The sequence below is a fragment of the Aulonocara sp. 'chitande type north' Nkhata Bay genome, linkage group LG23 (assembly GCF_057382095.1).
Source record: "Aulonocara sp. 'chitande type north' Nkhata Bay isolate Kocher_YH1m ecotype deep benthic linkage group LG23, A_spYH_male_GT1.1, whole genome shotgun sequence".
Lineage (NCBI taxonomy): Eukaryota > Metazoa > Chordata > Actinopteri > Cichliformes > Cichlidae > Aulonocara > Aulonocara sp. 'chitande type north' Nkhata Bay.
The window spans coordinates 9,658,860-9,680,142 of NC_141365.1; the positions used below are offsets into that span (position 1 = coordinate 9,658,860).

Consider the following 21,283-nt stretch of genomic DNA (forward strand, 5'->3'; position numbering starts at 1 on the left):
CATGGTGGCTCAAAATCTGACTATACTTATCTGCATTCATAATTCAATCAACTGTGCTTTTCAGCCACTGGCTGAAATTCAGCCCCATAACAGAACCTCCACCATGATTTACAGACGGTAGACACACCCTTATACCTATTTCCTGGCGTCCTGTGTATATACTGACAAAAACTTGTGAGTCCAAATTTTTTATTCATCACTCCTTAAGACCTGCTACCAGCTATTCTCAATCCATTTCTTGTGTGATTGACTTCAGCACACAGTAGATGAATCAACTAAAGGCCAGATGCACCTCTCCTGTGTCAGGTCTTTGCTGGATTTTTGGATATTTCTTAAGGACATGACTTTCATATACTCTTCACTGTAGATGTTTTTTAAGCTTCCCACTTCTTCATTCTTTACAAAAAATCTTTAGGGATACCCTACACACCATCCTGATATATATGACACAAGCTTTCATTTAATAATGTTTTTGAAATCACCTTGGTGGAGCAAAAATGTTGTTGTATACCTGCCAAACTGCATTATCGAACTACTGTTCAAGACCAAGAAAGTCTGGCTGGTACTTTACATTGTAGTTGAGCTCCACCACATCCTCACCAGTATTACAGAAATGAGACAGTTAAGATCAAAATGTGAGTTAACCATTATGAACCTTTACTTTAAGGCATGCATTTTTCTTTCAGTGGAAAAAAGTCACAAGAGGCTTACTGGAAGGCAGTGACACAATGTGTGCTGTTTATTACTGGATCTGTGACTTACTGTGCAACAGTATAATGTCATAAATCAAATGCATTAACCGACCTTAAAAAAAATCTGTAGAGAGTGATGCAATACTCTGATCACCCAGTATAACGTTTTCTTTAAAGTCAGCCATTAAACTTTTGGAAGCAATAAGCCATCATCGCTGCCAATCCATAATTAGTTTACTTCATTATTAATGTTTCTGCATGCACTGGTCTGTTGCATTAAAGACATTTGTACACACACACAAACAAAGAAATGCAACATTGGTTATTACGCACTCACTCATACACACACACACACACACAGAAATGTTGACTTTTTGCTGAAGATGCTAGAGAGGGTTCTGACATTTGCTCCGAAGTATGAGGCTTTCAGACCAACAGGGTTCACTGTGACTGACATTTTTCCAAAACAGGTGGAACAGACACAGTCACAAGATGACACCCACTCACCACCAAAAACCGCTCAGAACGTGAAGGACAACTGAACGACAGAACAAAGATGGCAGTGATTCCTGCCCTGCGTTGGATCAGAGCAGGAGGTCTGTGACTGAGGGCAGCAGTTCGGCTAACTCCGACTCGACATTGGCCGTTTGAGTGACGGGGTTTCCACGGAGGTCAAGGCGTTTCAGCTTGGGGCAGGATGCCAACGTCTGAAGATCTGCCAATGTAGAGATTTCTGCATGTTTGAGTTAATGAAAATCCCTTGCAGTGTGCTGTGGTAACATCAGTAACAATGAATAACATGAGCTCTGATGCACATATTCCAAGCACCGGTGTAAAAAGTAAGATCTAAATGACAAATATGACACTGAGATATAAATTCATTTTTCTAAAAATAGCAACTGTGATTGCCAGAGGAAAAAAAGAAAAACAGTAACTATCCTCATCATAACCTGCAAATCACATTAATTCCTCCCAAGTGTAGCAGGGGAAGTGAAGCATGAAGAGGAGGGAGTCTGTGGTGATGATGTGTTGTTAAATGTTTCTTCGCTTCTTAATGATGCTGTTTGTTCGGTGAAATTGCGGTGCTGTTTTTATTTACCCGATCGATTCAGACGTAGGTAAAATAAATTATTCATGTATTGAGCTGAAGAGTCTTGTTAAAAGTGCAATTTTCTAAATGCTGTAAACACAATCTTAGTGCGTAGCGTGTCTTTTACATCAGCTGTTCGCACTCTTTACAGGATTGTTTTGAAGCACTGAGCCACTCAGAACTGATTAACGCATTTCTTGAGTCACTAGTTCCCTGTGAAAAGACAAACAGACAATATAAACTGATCCCTATGACACTAATTCTGAAGGATGACTGGAGATCCAGAACACACTACTAACTTAAGGATACTGTTGTTTCTCAAGAGGACTTCCTCCAGTTTGGGAAGGTGATAAACTCCCTCCAGGTTTTCTATGGCGTTGTTATCAGCCTCCAAGACCTGCAAATATGAAGAAGTCATTGAATTGCAGGAGAAGAATTTCATCAATATCTGTCTTTCCTTTTCTAATCTATTGGTGCAGACACAAAAGAGGAAAAAAATCACTGTCCATGCAGGAGAGCAAATTGGATTTCAATTGCAGCTTCATCACCTCGAGACACTGCAACATGGCAAACTGAGGAGGCAGCCGCTGCAGGTGGTTAGAGGACAGATTGATATGGGTAACCAACAACAGCTGGTCCAGGTGGCATAAAGTGGTCAGGTTCTGTTACAAAGAAAAAAAGAAATCAAATTTAAGCACCTCCCTAATCAGCAAAAAAGGTTTCAGGGAAATCTGATGTCTTGTTATTCTGACCCAACCTTGTCAGAAATGCTGAAGACGCGCACTTCAGCATACTCCATTTTCAGGATGGTGTTTTCAATCATAAACTTGCTGCACAGGTCACTGTAATATGCAGAGCGCATGGAATCCACTTCCTAGTGAATGAAGCCATTGAATTAGTGATTGCTGACTGCATTGTAGACAAATGCATTTATTGCCAGTCCCATATACTGTACTGTATGTGGTTTATACTCACTTTGAGTGTTCTAAAATGAGCAAGCATCTCCTGTTCGTATCCCAGAGGGTCTAGTGCCCTCATCAGGAGAATAATGGTCAGTAAGCACCCTGCCGAGGCAAAGCTAGCAGTCAGTGGTTGTATAAGACCTTTATCACCAGCAACATCAAACTTCAATACTCAACCTAATCTTGTAATGGGAACAAGCACACCATCTCACCAATACGTTCCTTAACTCCCATCATCAAAGCTGCCTTTCATGAAAATGTCAACTACACACCTGCAAAGTTTCGCAACCACATTGCACACAGTTATAATGCTAATGTATTATGTAATTATGTTTATAGGCCAGAGATTCTTAAAGATTCTCCATTTCAGAAGCTGAAAAAAATACTCACACCCCACAATTTTTTATCAATGACAACACAAATGGATAGAAATTGACTTTAGTGACGTAAAGGTCAACCAGATAGCATCAGCAAACATTTGCTTGTGTGTTTTTCCTGCAAATCATATTTATTTTAGTTAGTTTCACTCCATAGTTTTCCCCAGGGTCAGCCCAAGTAGTGTCTCTATGCCCTACCAGTGGGCTCCACTTCTTTTAGAGAACAATTACTCAAGAGATTAGTACTTAAAAACAACAACAAAGCCATATTCTTAATTATGCAGGAATCAGATTTACATTTAGCATTATTGTTCTGCTCTGATCTGTCATTCTGCACGCATACATGAAAAGCCTGAGGCAGGGGATCGCTTCTGCAAGCACAAGGACATAAAGGCTGCATAAGTAGGGCACAGCGTGAAAAAGAGGGGTGAATGCAGGTCGCAAAGCAGCTTGAAGAACAAGCAGCAAGGGTAGGCAGGCTAAAACACCTAAAATAGCACACTTTATGTGATATTTCTCAGCTGGTCTCAGCTGATATGGGCTCCTGTTTTAGATCACCTGTTATCAGCTGATTGTGGGCTGAGCTCAACTTTGTGGCCTGTCTGAATCGAGGCTTTGCTGAGTTTTACAAAATTCATACACATGCACACATTGTAAAAAAAGAGCCACAGATCTGTTTCTGTGCGAAGCTGGTGATTTCCTGTAAACCCTGTAACATACAAGAAAAAGCACTTACATTTATTGAGTGGCTCCAATTCTTGTAGCTGCTTAACCGACTGTAGCTCCGACTGTAGCACAGAAGTCTTTTCTACTGAAAGTTCGCTCCTGCAAAAAAAGACCATATCTAGTTCCTAATCCCTAAAGAAGGCAAACTACACAATGTTTCAGTTGTTCCAAAAACAAAAGTACCTGAAAAGTTCCTGATCTGTAGCAGAGTCCCTACACCAACTCTCAGTTCGACCTATGAAAGTTAAATGTTCACAGTGTCATGAAGGTCATCATCCTGCCTTTCAAAGAACACAACATGGTAGATATGTATATGTGTCACCTGTGTAGAGAGCACAGTCCCTATGAGTGTGTTTTTCAGTCCAGTGCACAGTCAGGTTGCGTTCATTGGTGATGTCGCTAATCGTTCCAGGAGGCAGATTGCATATCTAAGCCTTTGCTAAGGAGAGAAAACCTCCAAACATGAATTATGTATTCCAAAAGTGAAACGGAAGTATTTGATTTGAACATAAATTAGTCACTTTAAAGCAAACCCGCGCAGGCCCACAGTGTGAGTGTGCATACTAAGTCCATGGCTGATTTCCAGGGCCAATACGGCAACCTGGTAGAGCTAGGCATTATGACTAAAATATTAAATCTCCAAACTTTATTGAGGCTTTAATAAGTTCATTTAGATTTACAAAGAGCACTGAGCACTTTGTTTCAGACAAAACATTTTAGAATATACCAAAGAGAGAAGCAGCCTAAGGTAAAGAAGACTCCTGTTTCTGAGCGAATGACTGCATCTGGTTTAAAAAATAAAATATTCACGTGGAACTGTGAATGAATATGGATGTGAATGACAGATATCGAGGACATTTTACTAATTACTGAGCTTGCATATCAATGAGGGTCATTTCCATGACTACTGTGCAAATGCCATCACCCTATGAAGACAGTGTTAAGTGTGCCCACTTACACATTGCTTACGACCAATGTGTTACATACTGCACACTTAGAAGAAAATCCTGATTATTACTCCAAAGTTTTTCTCCTTATATGCCACTCCCATTGCTTTTAACTGCTTACCGGGAAACATGTATCAATTTGTATGGTACTGGTATTTGCTTTTTCCCTACTCTTCACCCAAATGTAAAGGTAACTCTACAGTCACACAAGGAAAACCAGTAGTTTGAGACTGAGACAAGACAGAGGTGGTCTGTGACTGCTTGTTGTCAGCTGCCATCTTCAAAAAATATATATAAGTGATAAAGTGGTAATAAGATGGAATGAGTCTGCTAACAGTTTGTGATTGAATTGGTTCACATTGGCATTTACAATGTGACCTGTTGTGGTACTAAAACTATAAATAAGGTTGCCTCACATCAAGCAAACCTGTGCAAGGTTAAAGCTGCTTGACATTTAACCTCTAGGCAACCAGTTGGTATTGAATAAATCCCAGGCAACCACCAATTTTTCCCAGTCGCCAGGAGGTTGCCATCCTAGTTTTACTCTAGTGCCAATGAACCATAAAGCAATGAAGTTGTTCTACATACTAATACAGTTGGAGTTTTAACCATTTTTCCATCTTGTTAGCTTGGCCTCTGAGGTCAGAAACAAAGCTAATCTTAGAGATACTCTTTCCAAAAGTATTAACTTCAGCTATCAACTTTAATAGTCAGTCTAAACATGATGTCATGTATTACTAAACTCTGACAAGCACTCTGACAAGGAACTCCCTTCACTAGTGTGCTAAAGCCAACATAACATTCCACTGCAGTGCACTGATCAAAGTTTCATGATGAAACCTTTTCTCTTGATGCACATACCACAGAGTCTTAGCAGCATGAGGTACGTGCAGAATGATAAGAGCAGAATGCTAAACCAGTATGCTGTTCAATCAGCAGCACACCAGGAAAAGTATTCTTATTCTCTGCAGGGGTAACCTGTCAGTTTTAAGTCACAATGGAAAAGGATACCCAGACAGGGCTCTGTTTAAAGCGCGGATGGACACTCCTCCACTCCACTCTCTGGGGCTGACCGTCAAGGACGAGGAACAAGCCGACTGACTGCGCCTGACAGGACAAAAGCAGGGAGAACGTTCACCAAGAATAGACAGGGTACCATATGAAGGCAACTTTGTTTAAAAAAAAACAACAAAAAACTGGTCAGACACATCTTACCAGTCTTCACTTTTCCAAAACTGTCACAGTCTCCATGACAGCAGAGGAAAACTCTTTTCTTGCTCACACACAAACTCCACTTTGCACATGATTATATGCACATCATGAATACCTAAATCTACACTCTCCAGTCACTTCATCAGGTACACCTGCTTAGTTGCTTTTTTAGCTAACATCTAATCAGCCAATCACAAGGCAGCAATTCACTGCATGTAGACATGGTCAAGACCATAAGTTAAAATTGAAACGTGTTTTTAAGTGACACCTATTTGAGTACCAAAGTTGTTGGTGCAAGACGGCCTGGTGTAAGTCTTTCAAAAAGAAATGGTCCACTGGGATTTTCCTGCACAGCCATCTCTAGAGTTCGTAGTGAATGGTCTCAAAAATAGAAAATTCAGACAGCTTCAAGTTGATACAAAGGCAACGTTAATTTGCAAAGACTCACCAAAGTTAGACAAGTGGCAAATAAAAAACATGCCTGGTCTAATGAGTCTTGATATATGCTACAATATTCATATGATAGGTTCAAATTTGGCATAAACAACATGAAATCACAAATCCATTCTGCCTTGTACCAACAGTGCAGGTTGGTAATGGTGATGTAATGGTTTGGGGGGCATTTCCTTGGCACACCTTGGATCCCTTAGTGGAAAGGAACATTGTTAAACACCTGAGTTCGTCCCATCATGTCCACAGTGTACCCATCTTGTGATGGTTGCTTGCATCAACATAACGCACCGTATCATGAAGTTGAAATCATCTCAAACTGTTTTCCTGAAGATGACAGGAGGCTCGCTGTACTGAAATGGCCTCCACAGTCACATCTCAGACCAAAACAACTTTTGAGACGTGAGGAAACGGGAGATTCATATCACTGACGAGTGGCCAGAAAATCTGCAGCAACTCTATAGACTTCTTTAGACCTAAATCTTTGAGAAGGTGCTTCCAGCACCTTTTTGAATGTGTCATAAAGGCTTAAGGGAATTCTGGAGGAAAAAGTACTAACAAGGTGTAGCTAAAGAAGTAGATGGTGAGTGCATATTCATACCCTTACATATCACAAATCTACAACATCTAACTAACTAAAAAAAATTTAAAAAAAAAAAAGAGTATATAATTTTCTAAAAGGACAAATTAAAGTACTTATGTGAAAAAAATGTATCTGCAAGTCTACTTTAGAATATTGTCACATTTAATTTCTTATATTTATTTAGGTCACCAGGGTATTTATTTAGGTCACCTTATTAAAAAAATAAAATAAAGAACAGCTCATCCTGAATTCCATTACAGCATTTTCTAAGTGAAGAAAAAGTGGAGATACTGACATTCACAGGCCTGGAGAAGGCCACAGCCACTCTCTCCTCATCCCGATTCACATACACACAGCTTATCATCTCTTCACGCTCCGCTGTTAAAAAGACAAAGAACTTGTGATTTACAAAGTACAGCAAAGCTGAAATGTATTCTCGTTCATACTTACAGACACTACGACCAATAGACATACCTCTGCCTAACAGCCAGCGATAGTAAAACCACGCGCTCTGGTCATTAGGGTCAGTGAAGAAAGCGTTCTGTACAAGCTCATATTCTGAAAGTAGTTAATACAATTTCACTGTAATAGAATATACAATCTGACTTCATTTGCAAAATAACACCTTTTACTTAAGGATAATAAAGACTTACACTGCCCCCTATCAGTTGCTATTGGGAACTGCAGTTTACCTTTTAGTAGTTGCTCTTCACAGACCCGATGGGAATGGGTTTGAGGAGAAGGTGGGGGGGAGGACTGCGGAGGCTCACGGCATGGTGAAGGGGGCTCTGGAGACTCTGGGTGAAGCAGAGGCAGAAGGGTGCTACGGTAGTGCCAGCTGGAGTAGTTGGAAAAGTTGGAGCCAATAAGACGATCAGTAAATGCCAATTCCTGATCTACAGGCACGCCAGACATCTTTACAACCATTCGGCGGTAATCCCAGCAATGGACTGGGCAAGACAGAAACACAGAACGTGCCAGAAACATGAGTAAAAATAATGTAGTGAAGGACAAGGTTTAGATCGATTACTTTTAAAAAAATGCATTATTACATATCTTTAACATTCAGCTCCTTTTTATTTTTTTCTCCCACTCACAGTTGCGGTCATCCAGGCTCAAGCAGCGATCACACAGAGTCAGCTCCCTGGCCCAGTCCGGTCGAGGCAAACGGGCGGAGACCCAACCTCGGTGGTGCCAGCTGCCATAAGATTTTGGGTTCACTTTCAGGCAAGACTCAGTAAACGACAGCTCAGCCTCGTAAATCTTCTGCACTTCATCTTTGTCTCTGCAGAGGATATTGGGAAACAAAATCGTCATTCTCCTGTGACACCGCAAATGACTTACCATTCAGTAAAAAGGGATTCAACTATGAATCTGTGAGTACTAACTTCACAGTCTCCAGGTGCATTAGGATTTCTCTTCTGTAGTTCCACAGGGTTGCAAAGTCAGGATTGGATGATAGGAGCTGCTGGGTGAGCTGAAGAGCCTCATCATCCCAGATACCCTCATTTCTCTGTCAAACAGGAGAAAGTGAGGAGGGTGAGGAAAATACATGGAGTGAAAAGCAGGCGGAGAAAAACACAACACATTTTTATCTGTTAAAGACACACACCTGAGCCACAAAAATTTTTACATATGAATATCACATTAAGTTTAAATCCTGTCCATTAGTTAACTATTTACAACTGTTAAAAGATGACTACATTAGAAGACAGATGAAAATTTAGAAAGGGATAAAAGGGGGCTGATATCCAAATGTGGACAAAATTGAATTGGTTTTTTCCTTGTTCTGACCAACCACCTATGGAACTCAAATTTCTGTCAATGTATAGAAGTAACTTCACATTTAGTTCATAAGATATAAATAAAGAGAAGCAGAATTTTAACAAAATCTTTTGATTTTTTCCCCCAATTTTTGTACATGATTTAAAAAAAATTGCTGTTCTTTACAGAAAATTCTCCTTTTTAAAAGACCCACTGTAAAAGAAAAAAAAAGGTGAAAAACCTTTCTGTCATTTAATTGTTTAGTTATTACTTAATGTTGGTGTAATCAAGTGGAGTACATTGGAGTCTTTGCTGGACTGATTCTGGCCCCCAGGTCTTATGTTTGACACCCCTACACTAACCCAAAGACATGCTGCAGTATTGCTACTAAAACATAAGGGAAATTTAATATTCCACCTTAGAAAAACAGGCATCACGTGCTGCTACGTATATCTTGAGCTTCTTCTCCCTCTCCTTTCTTTTCTCCTCCTCCTGCTGGGCTGTAGTTTTAATTTTCACTCTGCCATGCTGTCAAAAGCAAAAAGAGAAGGATATACCAGCAGAGTACAGTTTATTCTGCTGGCTAAATGTGTAAATAATTGACCTACTGTAATTCCACATGCACTGGAAATGCCTAGATTTGAACAAGTATAGTAAATGGCTCATCTCTTACCATCGTTGCTGTTAGTGAAGGAGGCTTCTTTAAGAATCTGTTTATGAGGGGTGACAGTCATGTTTAGGCCAGAGTAATGTTCACATGACATACAGAAGCAAAGTGCTGACAGACTGACACAGAAGCTTTAACAAGTTAACGTAAAGAGCTCTCAGTATTCAGGTATACAGTGCTCAGTAATGCCAAAACACTGAATACAAGTATCACTGAATGTAAACTTAGCATGCTAATTAGCTCCGTTGTGGGCTGGGCTCATTCAGTTCAATGAAACGAGCACAGATTAAGCACAACCGGCGGTATACAACACTTCTTCATTAACGCTGTACACTGAACGCAGCACAACCTATCCCATTAAATACATACCTGGTGTTTCACTGACGCTGATTGTGTGTTTTAGAATGCAGTTTGATTTGTCATGTCACCATCAGGAGTGCTAACGACTACAATTTTTTCACTTCCGTCTCATGACATCTACGTCACTGAGAGGCTCTCGCACAGCCGCCGCGCTTTCGTTGTCCTCTAGTGGCGAAAACGGCTCACAGCTGCGGAGTTACAGGGGCCACATAAGGTGGTGACACTTAAGAAGGTGACACTAGTCTCTAAGCGACTGGATGAGGCGTAAAGTCAAATAAGACAGAGGATCGGTGTAGTTCAGTTCAATTCAGGTTTATTCACAGCAAAAGTCGACTCAAGGCGCTTTACTGTGAGGTAAAAACCTACAGTTTGGGAGAAAACCCCAACAATCGAGCGACTCCCGTGAGCAAGCACTTTGCGACGGTGGGAAGGGAAACCCCCTTTGTAACTGGGAGAAACCACCGGCAGAACCATCCCCTTCAACTGGTTGGTGGTGAAGGGAAAGAGAAAGGAGAAAGGGAAGAAGCGATCTTAAAGAGACTGGACAAAACACACTATGAGAGAGAGAATTTTAATGACACTCAGCAGTGGCTCTACCATCCAAATGTCACAGCAGAAATTGAGATTCATCAGACTAGGCAATATTTTTTCAATCTTTCCTTGTTCAGTGTTGGTGAAGCAATGTGAATCAGTTTAACTGTTCTTAGTGGTCTGCTTTAGCATAGTTCAAGGTTTTACATTTTGTACTTACAGAGATGCTTTTCTTCATAAATTGGTTGTAATGGGTGGTTATTTATTCATTACTGCTCCCCTCTTATTAGTTTAAAGGTTTCTCTCTTTTTTGAAGATTCTCTGTAACCATAGAAATGGTTGTGAAGGAAGATTCAGTAGATCAGCAGTTTCTGAAATACTTAGACCAGCCTGCCTGTCACCAACAACTATACAACATTCAAAGTCACTACAGTCAGTTTTGTCTCCATTCTGATGCTTGGTTTGAACTTCAGCAGGTCATCAGGTCTACATGTCTAAATACACTTGAGTTGCTGCTGTGATTGGCTGATATTTGCATTAACGAGCAGTTGAAGAGGTTAATGTAATAAAGTGGCCAGTGAGCGAGGACTGTCTTCCTCACTATTTAAAAGTAACTCAAAAAGACCTCTTAAAAATGTCTCAATATCATATCAAACTCACTCTCAATAGTGGGCGAGCACATGGTGTGGCAGCATCAGAGTGTCTGAGTGGGTGAATGCAAAACATACTAAAAAGCACTTTGTAGAATGTAGCTAAGGTTGAAAGGTTCGTCATGAGTGCAGAGCATTTTATTTGAGGACTAGAAAATTTACATTTTTTAAACTTACCAGAAAATGTCTCTTGATACTGGCTTGCAGAGAGGCTCTTCAGATAGAAAGGTCAATGCAATACCGCTTGCATTATTTATAAGAAACCAACCCTGAATATGACCTTTTTAAAATGTAATGCCAGAAACAAGCTCTATATACTCAAAGTGTCTCTTTAAAGTTGTTCCAAATTGTTCATGGCCTGCACTATAAAGAAAACTATGCATGTATTGATTTTTAAAGGAAAAAATTACTGACATCTTAAGATAGTTTCAGGGCCACAGACTTGATGTGTCCTTTTAAGTTAGGACATTCTTCAGAGACATAGCAACTTGAGTGGAAAATTGATTTGTTATCATAAGGAGAGACTCCGACAGCTTCTCATGTCACACTTAACTGTCAAGATAGTTTTTTGTGAAATGTGGTGAAGTAAAGGATCAGAATACTTTTTTTTATTCCTAGAGGAGATTATGTAAAATTGTGTTTTTTAATTATCATTTTGTAAGAAGTATAAAAAGAAATCCATCATAACAAACTGATGGACATAACAACGATCTGTATCGTTTTAAACACAAAAAATAGAAAAAGGAAAATCATAACTTTGTACAACTTTGTACTTTGTTTTTATTTTCATTGTGGGAAATCCCAGCATGCATGGAAGTGAAGTGACGATTTTTATCTTTCCTTTTATAAAGATAAGGGAAGAAAATACACCGATAGATAGATAGATAGATAGATAGATAGATAGATAGATAGATAGATAGATAGATAGATAGATAGATAGATAGATAGATAGATAGATAGATAGATAGATAGATAGATAGATAGATAGATAGATAGATAGATAGATAGATAGATATTAATCTCAGCTTCTGCTAAATCGAGTGAGAAACTTTCCACATTGTTGTACCTTCTCCTGAAATTACTTTTTCTAGCAAAAAAAATAAAAATCCCATAACATGCTAAAATTATCATAAATATAAAAGTATTGAGAATTGGCACAGTTTTTCAGTTAATAATAATTAATGAAGACAATTATATTATTTACCTTAACAAGGAATACAGAATCATAAGATTTATTGGAGTCATTTTTAAAATGTAAATATTTTCTAAAACAGCTACTCTTTAAAATCACTATTAAACTGAATCATGACATCCAACACAAAGCATGGAGTTAATAAATAAATAAAAATGAAACATATGCTTGACAAGACAAACGGTATACCTCTCTCTAAATGTTTATTAATGCTACTGAGCGATCGTAGGTCAAGAGTTGGCAGTTCGTCTTGTAATCGGAAGGTTGCTGATTCGAGCCCCGGCTCGGACAGTCTCGGTCATTGTGTCCTTGGGCAAGACACTTCACCCGTTGCCTACTGGTGGTGGTCAGAGTCCGGCTGCCTCGCCTCTGTCAGTGCGCCCCAGGGCAGCTGTGACTGTAGCTTGCCATCACCAATGGGTGGATGATTGAACATGTAAAGCGCTATACAAATACAGGCCATTTACTACTGCTGAATATGATAAGGTAAAAAGCTTTTAACATACATCTCAGATAAACTACTGTTTGTGAGGATTAATAGTATCTTTTGTACCATCTTCACAATGTGACTCCTTGGGAAAAAGAAACAAGAAATTATATAGTGTTTACATGAAGGTCCTTTTATTTATCAGATGTAATACCTGAAATGATTTATTTAACTGAATTGAAATGATTAGGCTCTGATTACCCTGAGTTCTACAATACTCCTACAAAGGGAACTGGCCATCAATAAAGGTGCAGATTTGGCTCTTATAGTGCTGAAATGTGTACACCATTACATCTAATAATGCTTAAGCCAACATTTGCACTTGCATAGAACAACTGGCCAGGAGCACTGTGGAGGTGATTTCCAACCTGGACAAAATTTAGCACACTTTGAGCTCCCTCTGCTGTTTCAGGAACTCACTCTAGCATAAGCACATAGGCTTTAAGGCATGTAGACATGGAATTGGCAACTCATGTGACGGTGCTTATCAAAGCATATGATTAAAACAATATAAAAATAACATACAACATTAAAAATCGAATATACATTCGTCCAAATTAATTACATTCTATGTGCTCAAATGTTGCACATGCTGGACGTATTTCCCCTCTTTGTTGTGACGAGATTTTGGGGTCATTAATCAAACAAAAGTAATCCAGTACATTGCTGAATTACTCCCAGGAGAAAGTAATTTGTTTAACATTACTCTTACGTTTCTCTGTAAAATGACCTGAAACACATTGTCTCATGATTACCAGGTAACAATATAAACCTATAGGCTACAGTAACACGCGCCAACAAATATCCCTACAGCCTGAATGCACATCACTACTTTTACCTGTTGAACTTCCGGGTCTGGCTGCTGGGCTTTGGGCGGCATTGAACTACTAGGAGAGAACCAGTTCTCCAGTCCCATCCCTAATAATTATCCCACTCTGACCTACAGCGTAGCACTCCTATACAAGTGATAGAGCCAGTGTACCAAAATAATTACCTCTTCACTCTACACCCACCCACAGCCTCACTTCAACTGACATTTTTCAGTTAGTAACCCCTGATTTGTTATTCTTGCATCTTAATACTCACTCAGTGACTTGTATTTCATGCTTCTCACACATTCCTTGATGTCATTTTGCAGCTCAGGGAGTGTTTCCTTGAACCCCATCATCAACTCCAGCGCTCTCCTCCTGTTTCGGCCACTTCCTCTTGAACTTCTCCTCATTTCTCAGGTGGATGTCGTCTCTGAATGTCAGGTCCAAAGGAATGACTAACAGAGTAACATGAACTCCTACTGGGCTCAGTGAAATCTCAACTCGTCGGCCCGAAACCTCCTCCTCTTGCACTTGACATTGTTCATTCTGACTAGATGCAAAGACTTCTTTATGCAGGAGAGTATTTCCTGTTGCACTCTTTCCAACAGTCTTCTGACCAAGCAATATTATTCTCAGTTCCTGTAGCTTATTACTGGAAACTGAGAAGAAGACAGCTGTCAGAGCAAAGTGAAATGGGAAAATGTCATGTTGCATATAATCTGAGTGAGGATGCTCTGTCACTGGTAAGATTATACACTTCTGTCTATATTGTCCATTTTGAGGGGTGAGGGGTGGTCGTTTCTGAGTTCGGTAAGATGTAATTACCTGGACATTGTGTTAAAGCCAAGTTATTTGACATGTGACAGACACTATACTGCTATCATTACTGAATAACCATACTGTGTCTATTACAGTCACTCATATCCTCTAGCATTTTCAACAAAAGGTACTGCTGTTCTTTTGAAGTATATTTCTGTGTTTTGTTCATCTCTAATATTTATTTAATATGAGGGTGTGGAAACAGCTCTGACATTGCGGCACGTTTTTACTTGTGACACTGATGCTAGGTGATAGTGAAGCATACCTCCAAGGGATTCTCGTGTGGCCTTGACTTGACTTTGCCTCAGCATTGCTCCTTCTTTCACCTTCCTTCTTCTCTATTCGATGGTCTGAAATATCTGCTGGTCTGGAACAAAGTAGCTCCACCCATTTGCTGCCACAGTCTCAGTGATTTTCTCCAGCAGCTCTGAGATTTGTGTACCATCACTTGCATTCTTATTATCAACTACATGATATCTATTTCCACATTGTTCAACTAGAGGCTGTAGGGCCTCCACCTCTGCTTCGATGTACTGCTCTATGCTGTTTGTTTCTAGCCAGTCTCCTCTGGTAAAAACTATAATAGTGTGTCTCCACACTCCATCACCAAGAAGCTCCACATGTGATGTCACTGCATCTAAGTGTTTGGCATTAAATGACGCATCTGCATCTATCACCAGGAGGAAGACATGGGGCCCAGGAGGGCACAAAAACATGCTGCGCATCAGTTCATCTTTGATCGCTTCAGGAGTGTCGAACACAGGGAAGCCTTTCCACCAGCCTGGTGTGTCAACAAGAATGATTTCAGTTTTAGCCACAAAACCCCGGCAGGCAACAGACTTTGGCGTTCTTTTCCCATCTTCCTGGTCTTTGTACCCCAAGATAGTGTTCCCTACAGAGGTTTTCCCAACATTACGGCTTCCCAGAAGAATCATCTGCAGGAGTAGTTTATCTCTTCTGTTATCGGACAAAACATTTATTAGGCTTGGAGCTCACAGATCATGTAAGTTATTAAATTCAGATACAATGATTAAATTCCCAAAGTTCCGATATATTTTAGTGGACATTTGCAATACACCATACTGACATCTATAACGACATTGAGAAAAGAAAAATCACTTTTTTTAAATTCATATTTTTTGTGGCTTCTCAAGATATTATTTAACCTGATATTTTATAGATCAGTTTTTCATTTTCTGTGCTTTCTAAAATAGTTTTTAAGTTTTTAAGTTAAGTTTTAAGTTTTTAACATTTACAAAGTTCCCCTATGACATCTCTCCACCTGTACTTAAAAAAAAAGTTTGTCATTTTACAAGACTTTCATGTGGTGGATGTTTTCCTGGACTGAAACTATGTACTGTACTGCCTATGCAGTAATCTGCACAAGGATGCAAGAGCATTCAATACAGGAAGCTTTTGCTCGAGTGCACCTTCTGTCAAACTCACCTGGAATGAGTGCTTTGATGTGTTGTCTTTGGTCCTCGGCCTTCTTCCTTCTCTCTTCTGCCCTCTCAGCTACCTCCTTTTGCTTCTCTTTGATGACCCGGAAAATGTGCTCTTCTACCTTGTAGTAACTGCCACCATTGCCATCTTCTGCAGCAACTTTGTGACCTGAGATAAGTTACTCTTGTCCTTGTTGTTAAATACATGGTACCTGTTCAAACACTTTTCTATTAACCACTTGAGTGCCTCTCCCTCGCTTTTGATGTGTTCTTCTATTGTCTTTTCCCAGAGGAAATCCCCAAAGGTGAACAGCATAGTGCATCGCCAAACCCATTCACCCAAGAGCTTCATGTGCTCCCCCACACTCATCTTTTGCTCCACAGAGAAAGCTGAGTCTGTTGGAATAACGAGGAGAAAAGTATTTGGTCTAGGCAGTTTAAATCTTTGATTGTCCCTGTCTGGGATCTTAGAGAGGGAAACACAACTCCTTCATCCAGGAATAAGATAAGATAAGATAAGATAGAACTTTATTAATCCCTCGGGTGGGTTCCCTCGGGTGGGTTCCTCTAGGAAATTCGATATCAATATCAATCACAGTGAGCTTCCTGCCTTCCACAACTTCATGTCTCACTTCAGACTGAGTTGATCTACTTTGACCACACAACCTAATCCTAACCATTTAAAAACAAAACTAAATTACCCGTTTGTTTATATCCATACCTTTAGCTGAGAAGATAAAGAATATAACTGCAACGTCAACAAGACTTAAGAATAAAGAGAAAAAACAAAAATTGCTTTGTTGAAGAAAGTTTTCATTGAACTGCGTGGCAGTTTTTCCTCTTGTTTATGTTCAAGGTACACAAAACTGTTTGAAGTGGAATTTTGAGTCATTTGATATGTGTGTGATGTGTTTTTGATAGCCTGCAGGAATTCAATCCATTTTGCCCTTCTGGCCAAACATAACTCAGGTTTAACTGGTTTTATTGTGTTTATGACATTTATTTTCCCTGTTCCATAAATGCTAATATTATTGCACAAAAATAATAGCAATAATGGGCAATAAACAGTGTAATCTTAATTATATCAATGATTTATTATATTTAAGATTTTAAAAAATTATTAATGTAACATATCAGTATTTTATGCATGAACTTATCAAGCTTTAATCTATGAAAGCTAACTTTTCATGAGCTTGATTTACTTCTTTGCTTATATCTCTCTCCTCAACGTCCCCGAGCTTTCAGCAGAAGTCAGAATGGACAAACTCTATCTCCAGTTAAAATATTTGAGGAAAATAGGTATTCAGGCATATTCTACTGCCAGTTCACACAGACTGTATGAAGTGAAGCAAAGCCAGCAAACACAGTGTATAGATTGGTGTAACAGTGCAGTCTAACTGGTTTTATAGATACAGTAACTTGAGAACTTAATCGTGATATCAGTGCAGACTTAAAATGAAGAAACCAACACGCCAGCGACTGTAAATAATAGAAGTTATGCTTAAGGTAATTGCTTTCAAAAGTTTTATTTTCCTATTTATAACGGTTAAGATTATTATTTATAAACTTTAGTAGAAAAAAGTCATATTTGCCTCAATGATTTTACTTGCTGTGCAGCACTTGGGTTCTAGTCTGTTTTGTTTAAATCGTTTTATTTATGCTACTAAAAATAAAATGATTGACGTGAGTTATATTGATGAACAAAACATTAATCTCATAGCACATAACAACAGCAAACACAAGCAAAGTAACATTGTGTCTGTTATCTCAGCAGAGTTCAAGGTCCCACACATCCCAGCCGCTTCTTTGAACCAAAGAAATAACTGAAAAACACAATTTCTTCTTAAAACCATGAGATACTTTCACCTGTGATTTGGCAGACATACAGCATGAATAATTTAGATTATAGTGATTTTGTATAAGGTTTTTGGTTGTCAGTATCAGTCTGCTGAGTTCTTGCACATGATACTCCAGTAGCATGAGAGTCCCAGTAGAAGTAAATTTAAATAAAGTTCTCGCTGTCATTGTCTGCATTTAGGACATTTTTAGAAAGTGAAGCATTTGTTTTACCATGAAAAAAACTCATTTATATATTCTTTTTCAGCCCAAAAGAAGATAAAAGTAGGATAACAATATTATAACAAGAATACTCATCATTTAATTTAATTTGAATAACCAAGTGAAAATCTGCGATAAGCTATATATTTATTTTTGGGGGTTTTTTTTCAAATGAATGGGGTACACTTTATCTTGATATATGATGATGTAATACCTTGTCAGATTTCACACAGAGAAATTAACAACCGTTTTTAAAATGTTTTGTTTACATTTTGAGATAAACAACATACTAAATGGCCACAAGACCAGTGTTTTACATTTGGGTTAAAAAAGTCACACAGATTTAACAGGAGCAGCAGTAATGATTCCCCATCATCAAAGTGGCTTCAGAAGCAAAGTGTCAGATAGTATAAGTGTGCATTGTTTTGGAGTCAAATTAGGGTTGTTTTTTTTTGCTAGTGTTAGAATGAGCAGGTTACAAAACAGAAAAGAAAAGATGCCAGACACCACAAGGATTTAGGTTTATGAAATATTGTTCAGTATTGTTTAATCAAGGGAAAACGCAGTATTCATGTACCAGCAAACTCAAAAATTTAATTCAGTGAGGAGGCAGAGTGTTTATCCATAAAAATAACACATGGAGAACCAGTAGAGTTGAGAGAGATTCTGAAACACAGGCAACAGAAATGCAAACATTTCTGTTATAAAGTAGGGGAGATAAGTAGGGGGTTGGTCGCACTCACTTAAACATCTCACTGGATATTGCATCAATTTCATGAAACAGAAACAGTTGTTATTCTTATGTAATACAAAAGGCATGAAGATGCAATAACAGTTATTGTTAGAGGAAAGCATAAAAGGGAGCAGGGCTAAAAATATACTTCATCTGTTAACTTAGTAGAGGGATCAAAATGAACTATTTCCAGAAACTGTAAACTAATTTGGACATCTGCAAAAACAATTAATAATTGTTAACTATTTATAACAGAAGGAGGCAGTAATGCAAATGTAAAAGATGTGAACTGCCGTAAAAACACAAAGAAAAAGAACAACCTGCTGTGCTTTGTGGCTCTCTAGTGGAGGAAATGGCAAACAGCAGAAACTTTAACCCAAGATAGTTTTAGGGAGATACAAAGATGTCTGAAGTGTTTTAGTAGTTTATGGTTGAGCTGTAAAATTACATTAGAAGTTATTTACAAGGTTATTGGACAGAGAAATGAGGCACCAGGGACACACTTGAAATAAAGAAGCTCAATAAATTTTATCTGGTTAAAAATATAAAACTACAGATCCAGTTCTAACAATGGTTCCTTAACAATTATTAGTTCCTTAATAATTAGCTAATTAGTTGCATAAAAATAATTTTAAATCACTTTGATATTAAATGAAATTTGCATATAGGCCTACTTGTGCTTTGCTTAATTCTTTTCTTTTCATGCAGTTTTCTACTTTTACTCTGCTGCAGAGACAAATATTCAATTCAATTCAATTCAATTTTATTTATATAGCGCCAAATCACAACAAGAGTCGCCTCAAGGCGCTTCATAGATACAGAGAAAAACCCAACAATCATATGACCCCCTATGAGCAAGCACTTTGGCGACAGTGGGAAGGAAAAACTCCCTTTTAACAGGAAGAAACCTCCGGCAGAACCAGGCTCAGGGAGGGGCGGCCATCTGCTGCGACCGGTTGGGGTGAGAGAAGGAAGACAGGATAAAGACATGCTGTGGAAGAGAGACAGAGGTTAATAACAGATATGATTCAATGCAGAGAGGTCTATTAATACATAGTGAGTGAGAAAGGTGACTGGAAAGGAAAAACTCAATGCATCATGGGAATCCCCCGGCAGCCTACATCTATTGCAGCATAACAAAGGGAGGATTCAGGGTCACCTGGTCCAGCCCTAACTATATGCTTTAGAAAAAAGGAAAGTTTTAAGCCTAATCTTAAAAGTAGAGATAGTGTCTGTCTCCCGAATCCAAACTGGAAGCTGGTTCCACAGAAGAGGGGCCTGAAAACTGAAGGCTCTCCCTCCCATTCTACTTTTAAATACTCTAGGAACAACAAGTAGGCCTGCAGAGCGAGAGCGGAGCGCTCTAATAGGGTGATATGGTACTACAAGGTCATTAAGATAAGATGGGGCCTGATTATTTAAGACCTTGTATGTGAGGAGCAGGATTTTGAATTCAATTCTGGATTTAACAGGAAGCCAATGAAGGGAAGCCAAAACAGGAGAAATATGCTCTCTCTTTCTAGTCCCTGTCAGGACTCTTGCTGCAGCATTTTGGATTAGCTGAAGGCTTTTCAGTGAGTTTTTTGGACATCCTGATAATAATGAATTACAGTAGTCCAGCCTGGAAGTAATAAATGCATGAACTAGTTTTTCAGCGTCACTCTGAGACAGGATATTTCTAATTTTAGAGATGTTGCGCAAATGGAAGAAAGCAGTCTTACATATTTGTTTAATATGTGCGTTGAAGGACATGTCCTGGTCAAAAATGACTCCAAGGTTCCTCACCGCGTTACTGGAGGCCAAGGTAATGCCATCCAGAGTAAGAATCTGATTAGATACCATATTTCTAAGATTTTCAGGGCCGAGTACAATAACCTCAGTTTTATCTGAATTAAGAAGCAGAAAGTTAGCGGCCATCCAGGTCTTTATGTCTTTAAGACATTCCTGCAGTTTAACTAATTGGTGTGTGTTATCTGGCTTCATGGACAGATAGAGCTGGGTGTCATCTGCATAGCAGTGAAAATGTATGCTATGTCTTCTAATGATACTGCCTAAGGGAAGCATGTATAATGTAAACAGAATTGGTCCTAGCACTGAACCCTGTGGAACTCCATAATTAACCTCAGTGTGTGAAGAGGACTCTCCATTTACATGCACGAATTGGAGTCTATTAGATAGATATGATACAAACCACTGCAGCGCAGTACTTGTAATACCTACAGCATGTTCTAATCGCTCTAATAGGATATTATGATCAACAGTATCGAACGCTGCACTGAGGTCTAGCAGGACAAGCACAGAGATGAGTCCACTGTCAGAGGCCATAAGAAGATCATTTGTAACCTTCACTAAAGCTGTTTCTGTGCTGTGATGAGCTCTGAAACCTGACTGAAACTCTTCAAATAAACCATTCCTCTGCAGATGATCTGTTAGCTGTTTGACAACTACTCTTTCAAGGATTTTTGATATGAAAGGAAGGTTGGAGATTGGCCTATAATTAGCTAAGACTGCTGGGTCTAGAGATGGCTTTTTGAGTAAAGGTTTAACTACAGCCAGCTTGAAGGCCTGTGGTACATAGCCAATTATTAGAGATAGGTTGATCATATTTAATCAAATATTGTGCCTCATTATATTTATCCGAGAGCACAGTCATGCCATGAGTTAAAATGTCTTCATGTGAAACCTATCCAGCACCGTAGCATAAGAAAATGACTCACCAGAAAAAAGCC

General features: G+C 39.0%; 1 protein-coding gene and 1 pseudogene across 2 annotated transcripts; both read right to left on the minus strand.

Annotated features, from left to right (window-relative positions):
* Positions 1–711: 711 nt before the first annotated feature.
* On the minus strand, positions 712–10,674 carry rabggta (Rab geranylgeranyltransferase subunit alpha). Of its 2 annotated transcripts, none has more exons than XM_086283417.1 (17): positions 10,582–10,674; positions 9,477–9,513; positions 9,221–9,331; positions 8,428–8,552; positions 8,137–8,324; positions 7,732–7,989; positions 7,514–7,597; positions 7,335–7,417; positions 5,806–5,901; positions 4,170–4,275; positions 4,031–4,082; positions 3,858–3,946; positions 2,758–2,846; positions 2,540–2,656; positions 2,331–2,444; positions 2,092–2,179; positions 712–1,425 (listed from the first exon to the last, which is right to left on the minus strand). In XM_086283417.1, exons 2-17 carry the CDS (start codon positions 9,477–9,479, stop codon positions 1,277–1,279), a joined length of 1,752 nt encoding a protein of 583 aa, XP_086139543.1. In that variant the 5' UTR covers positions 9,480–9,513; positions 10,582–10,674; the 3' UTR covers positions 712–1,276. The 2 variants fall into 2 exon arrangements, with proteins under 2 accessions (XP_086139543.1, XP_086139542.1); XM_086283416.1 differs by lacking the exon at positions 10,582–10,674 and adding an exon at positions 9,840–9,985.
* A 3,155-nt stretch (positions 10,675–13,829) lies between these two features.
* On the minus strand, positions 13,830–16,482 carry LOC147301207 (GTPase IMAP family member 8-like; annotated as a pseudogene).
* Positions 16,483–21,283: the final 4,801 nt, after the last annotated feature.

Coding starts and splice junctions, on each gene's coding strand:
- rabggta (XM_086283417.1), bottom strand. Junction 7,990..8,136: donor GAGCCTGGATGACCGCAACT/GTGAGTGGGAGA, acceptor TGTCTTGCCCAG/TCCATTGCTGGGATTACCGC. Junction 7,418..7,513: donor TCGCTGGCTGTTAGGCAGAG/GTATGTCTATTG, acceptor TCTTTTTAACAG/CGGAGCGTGAAGAGATGATA.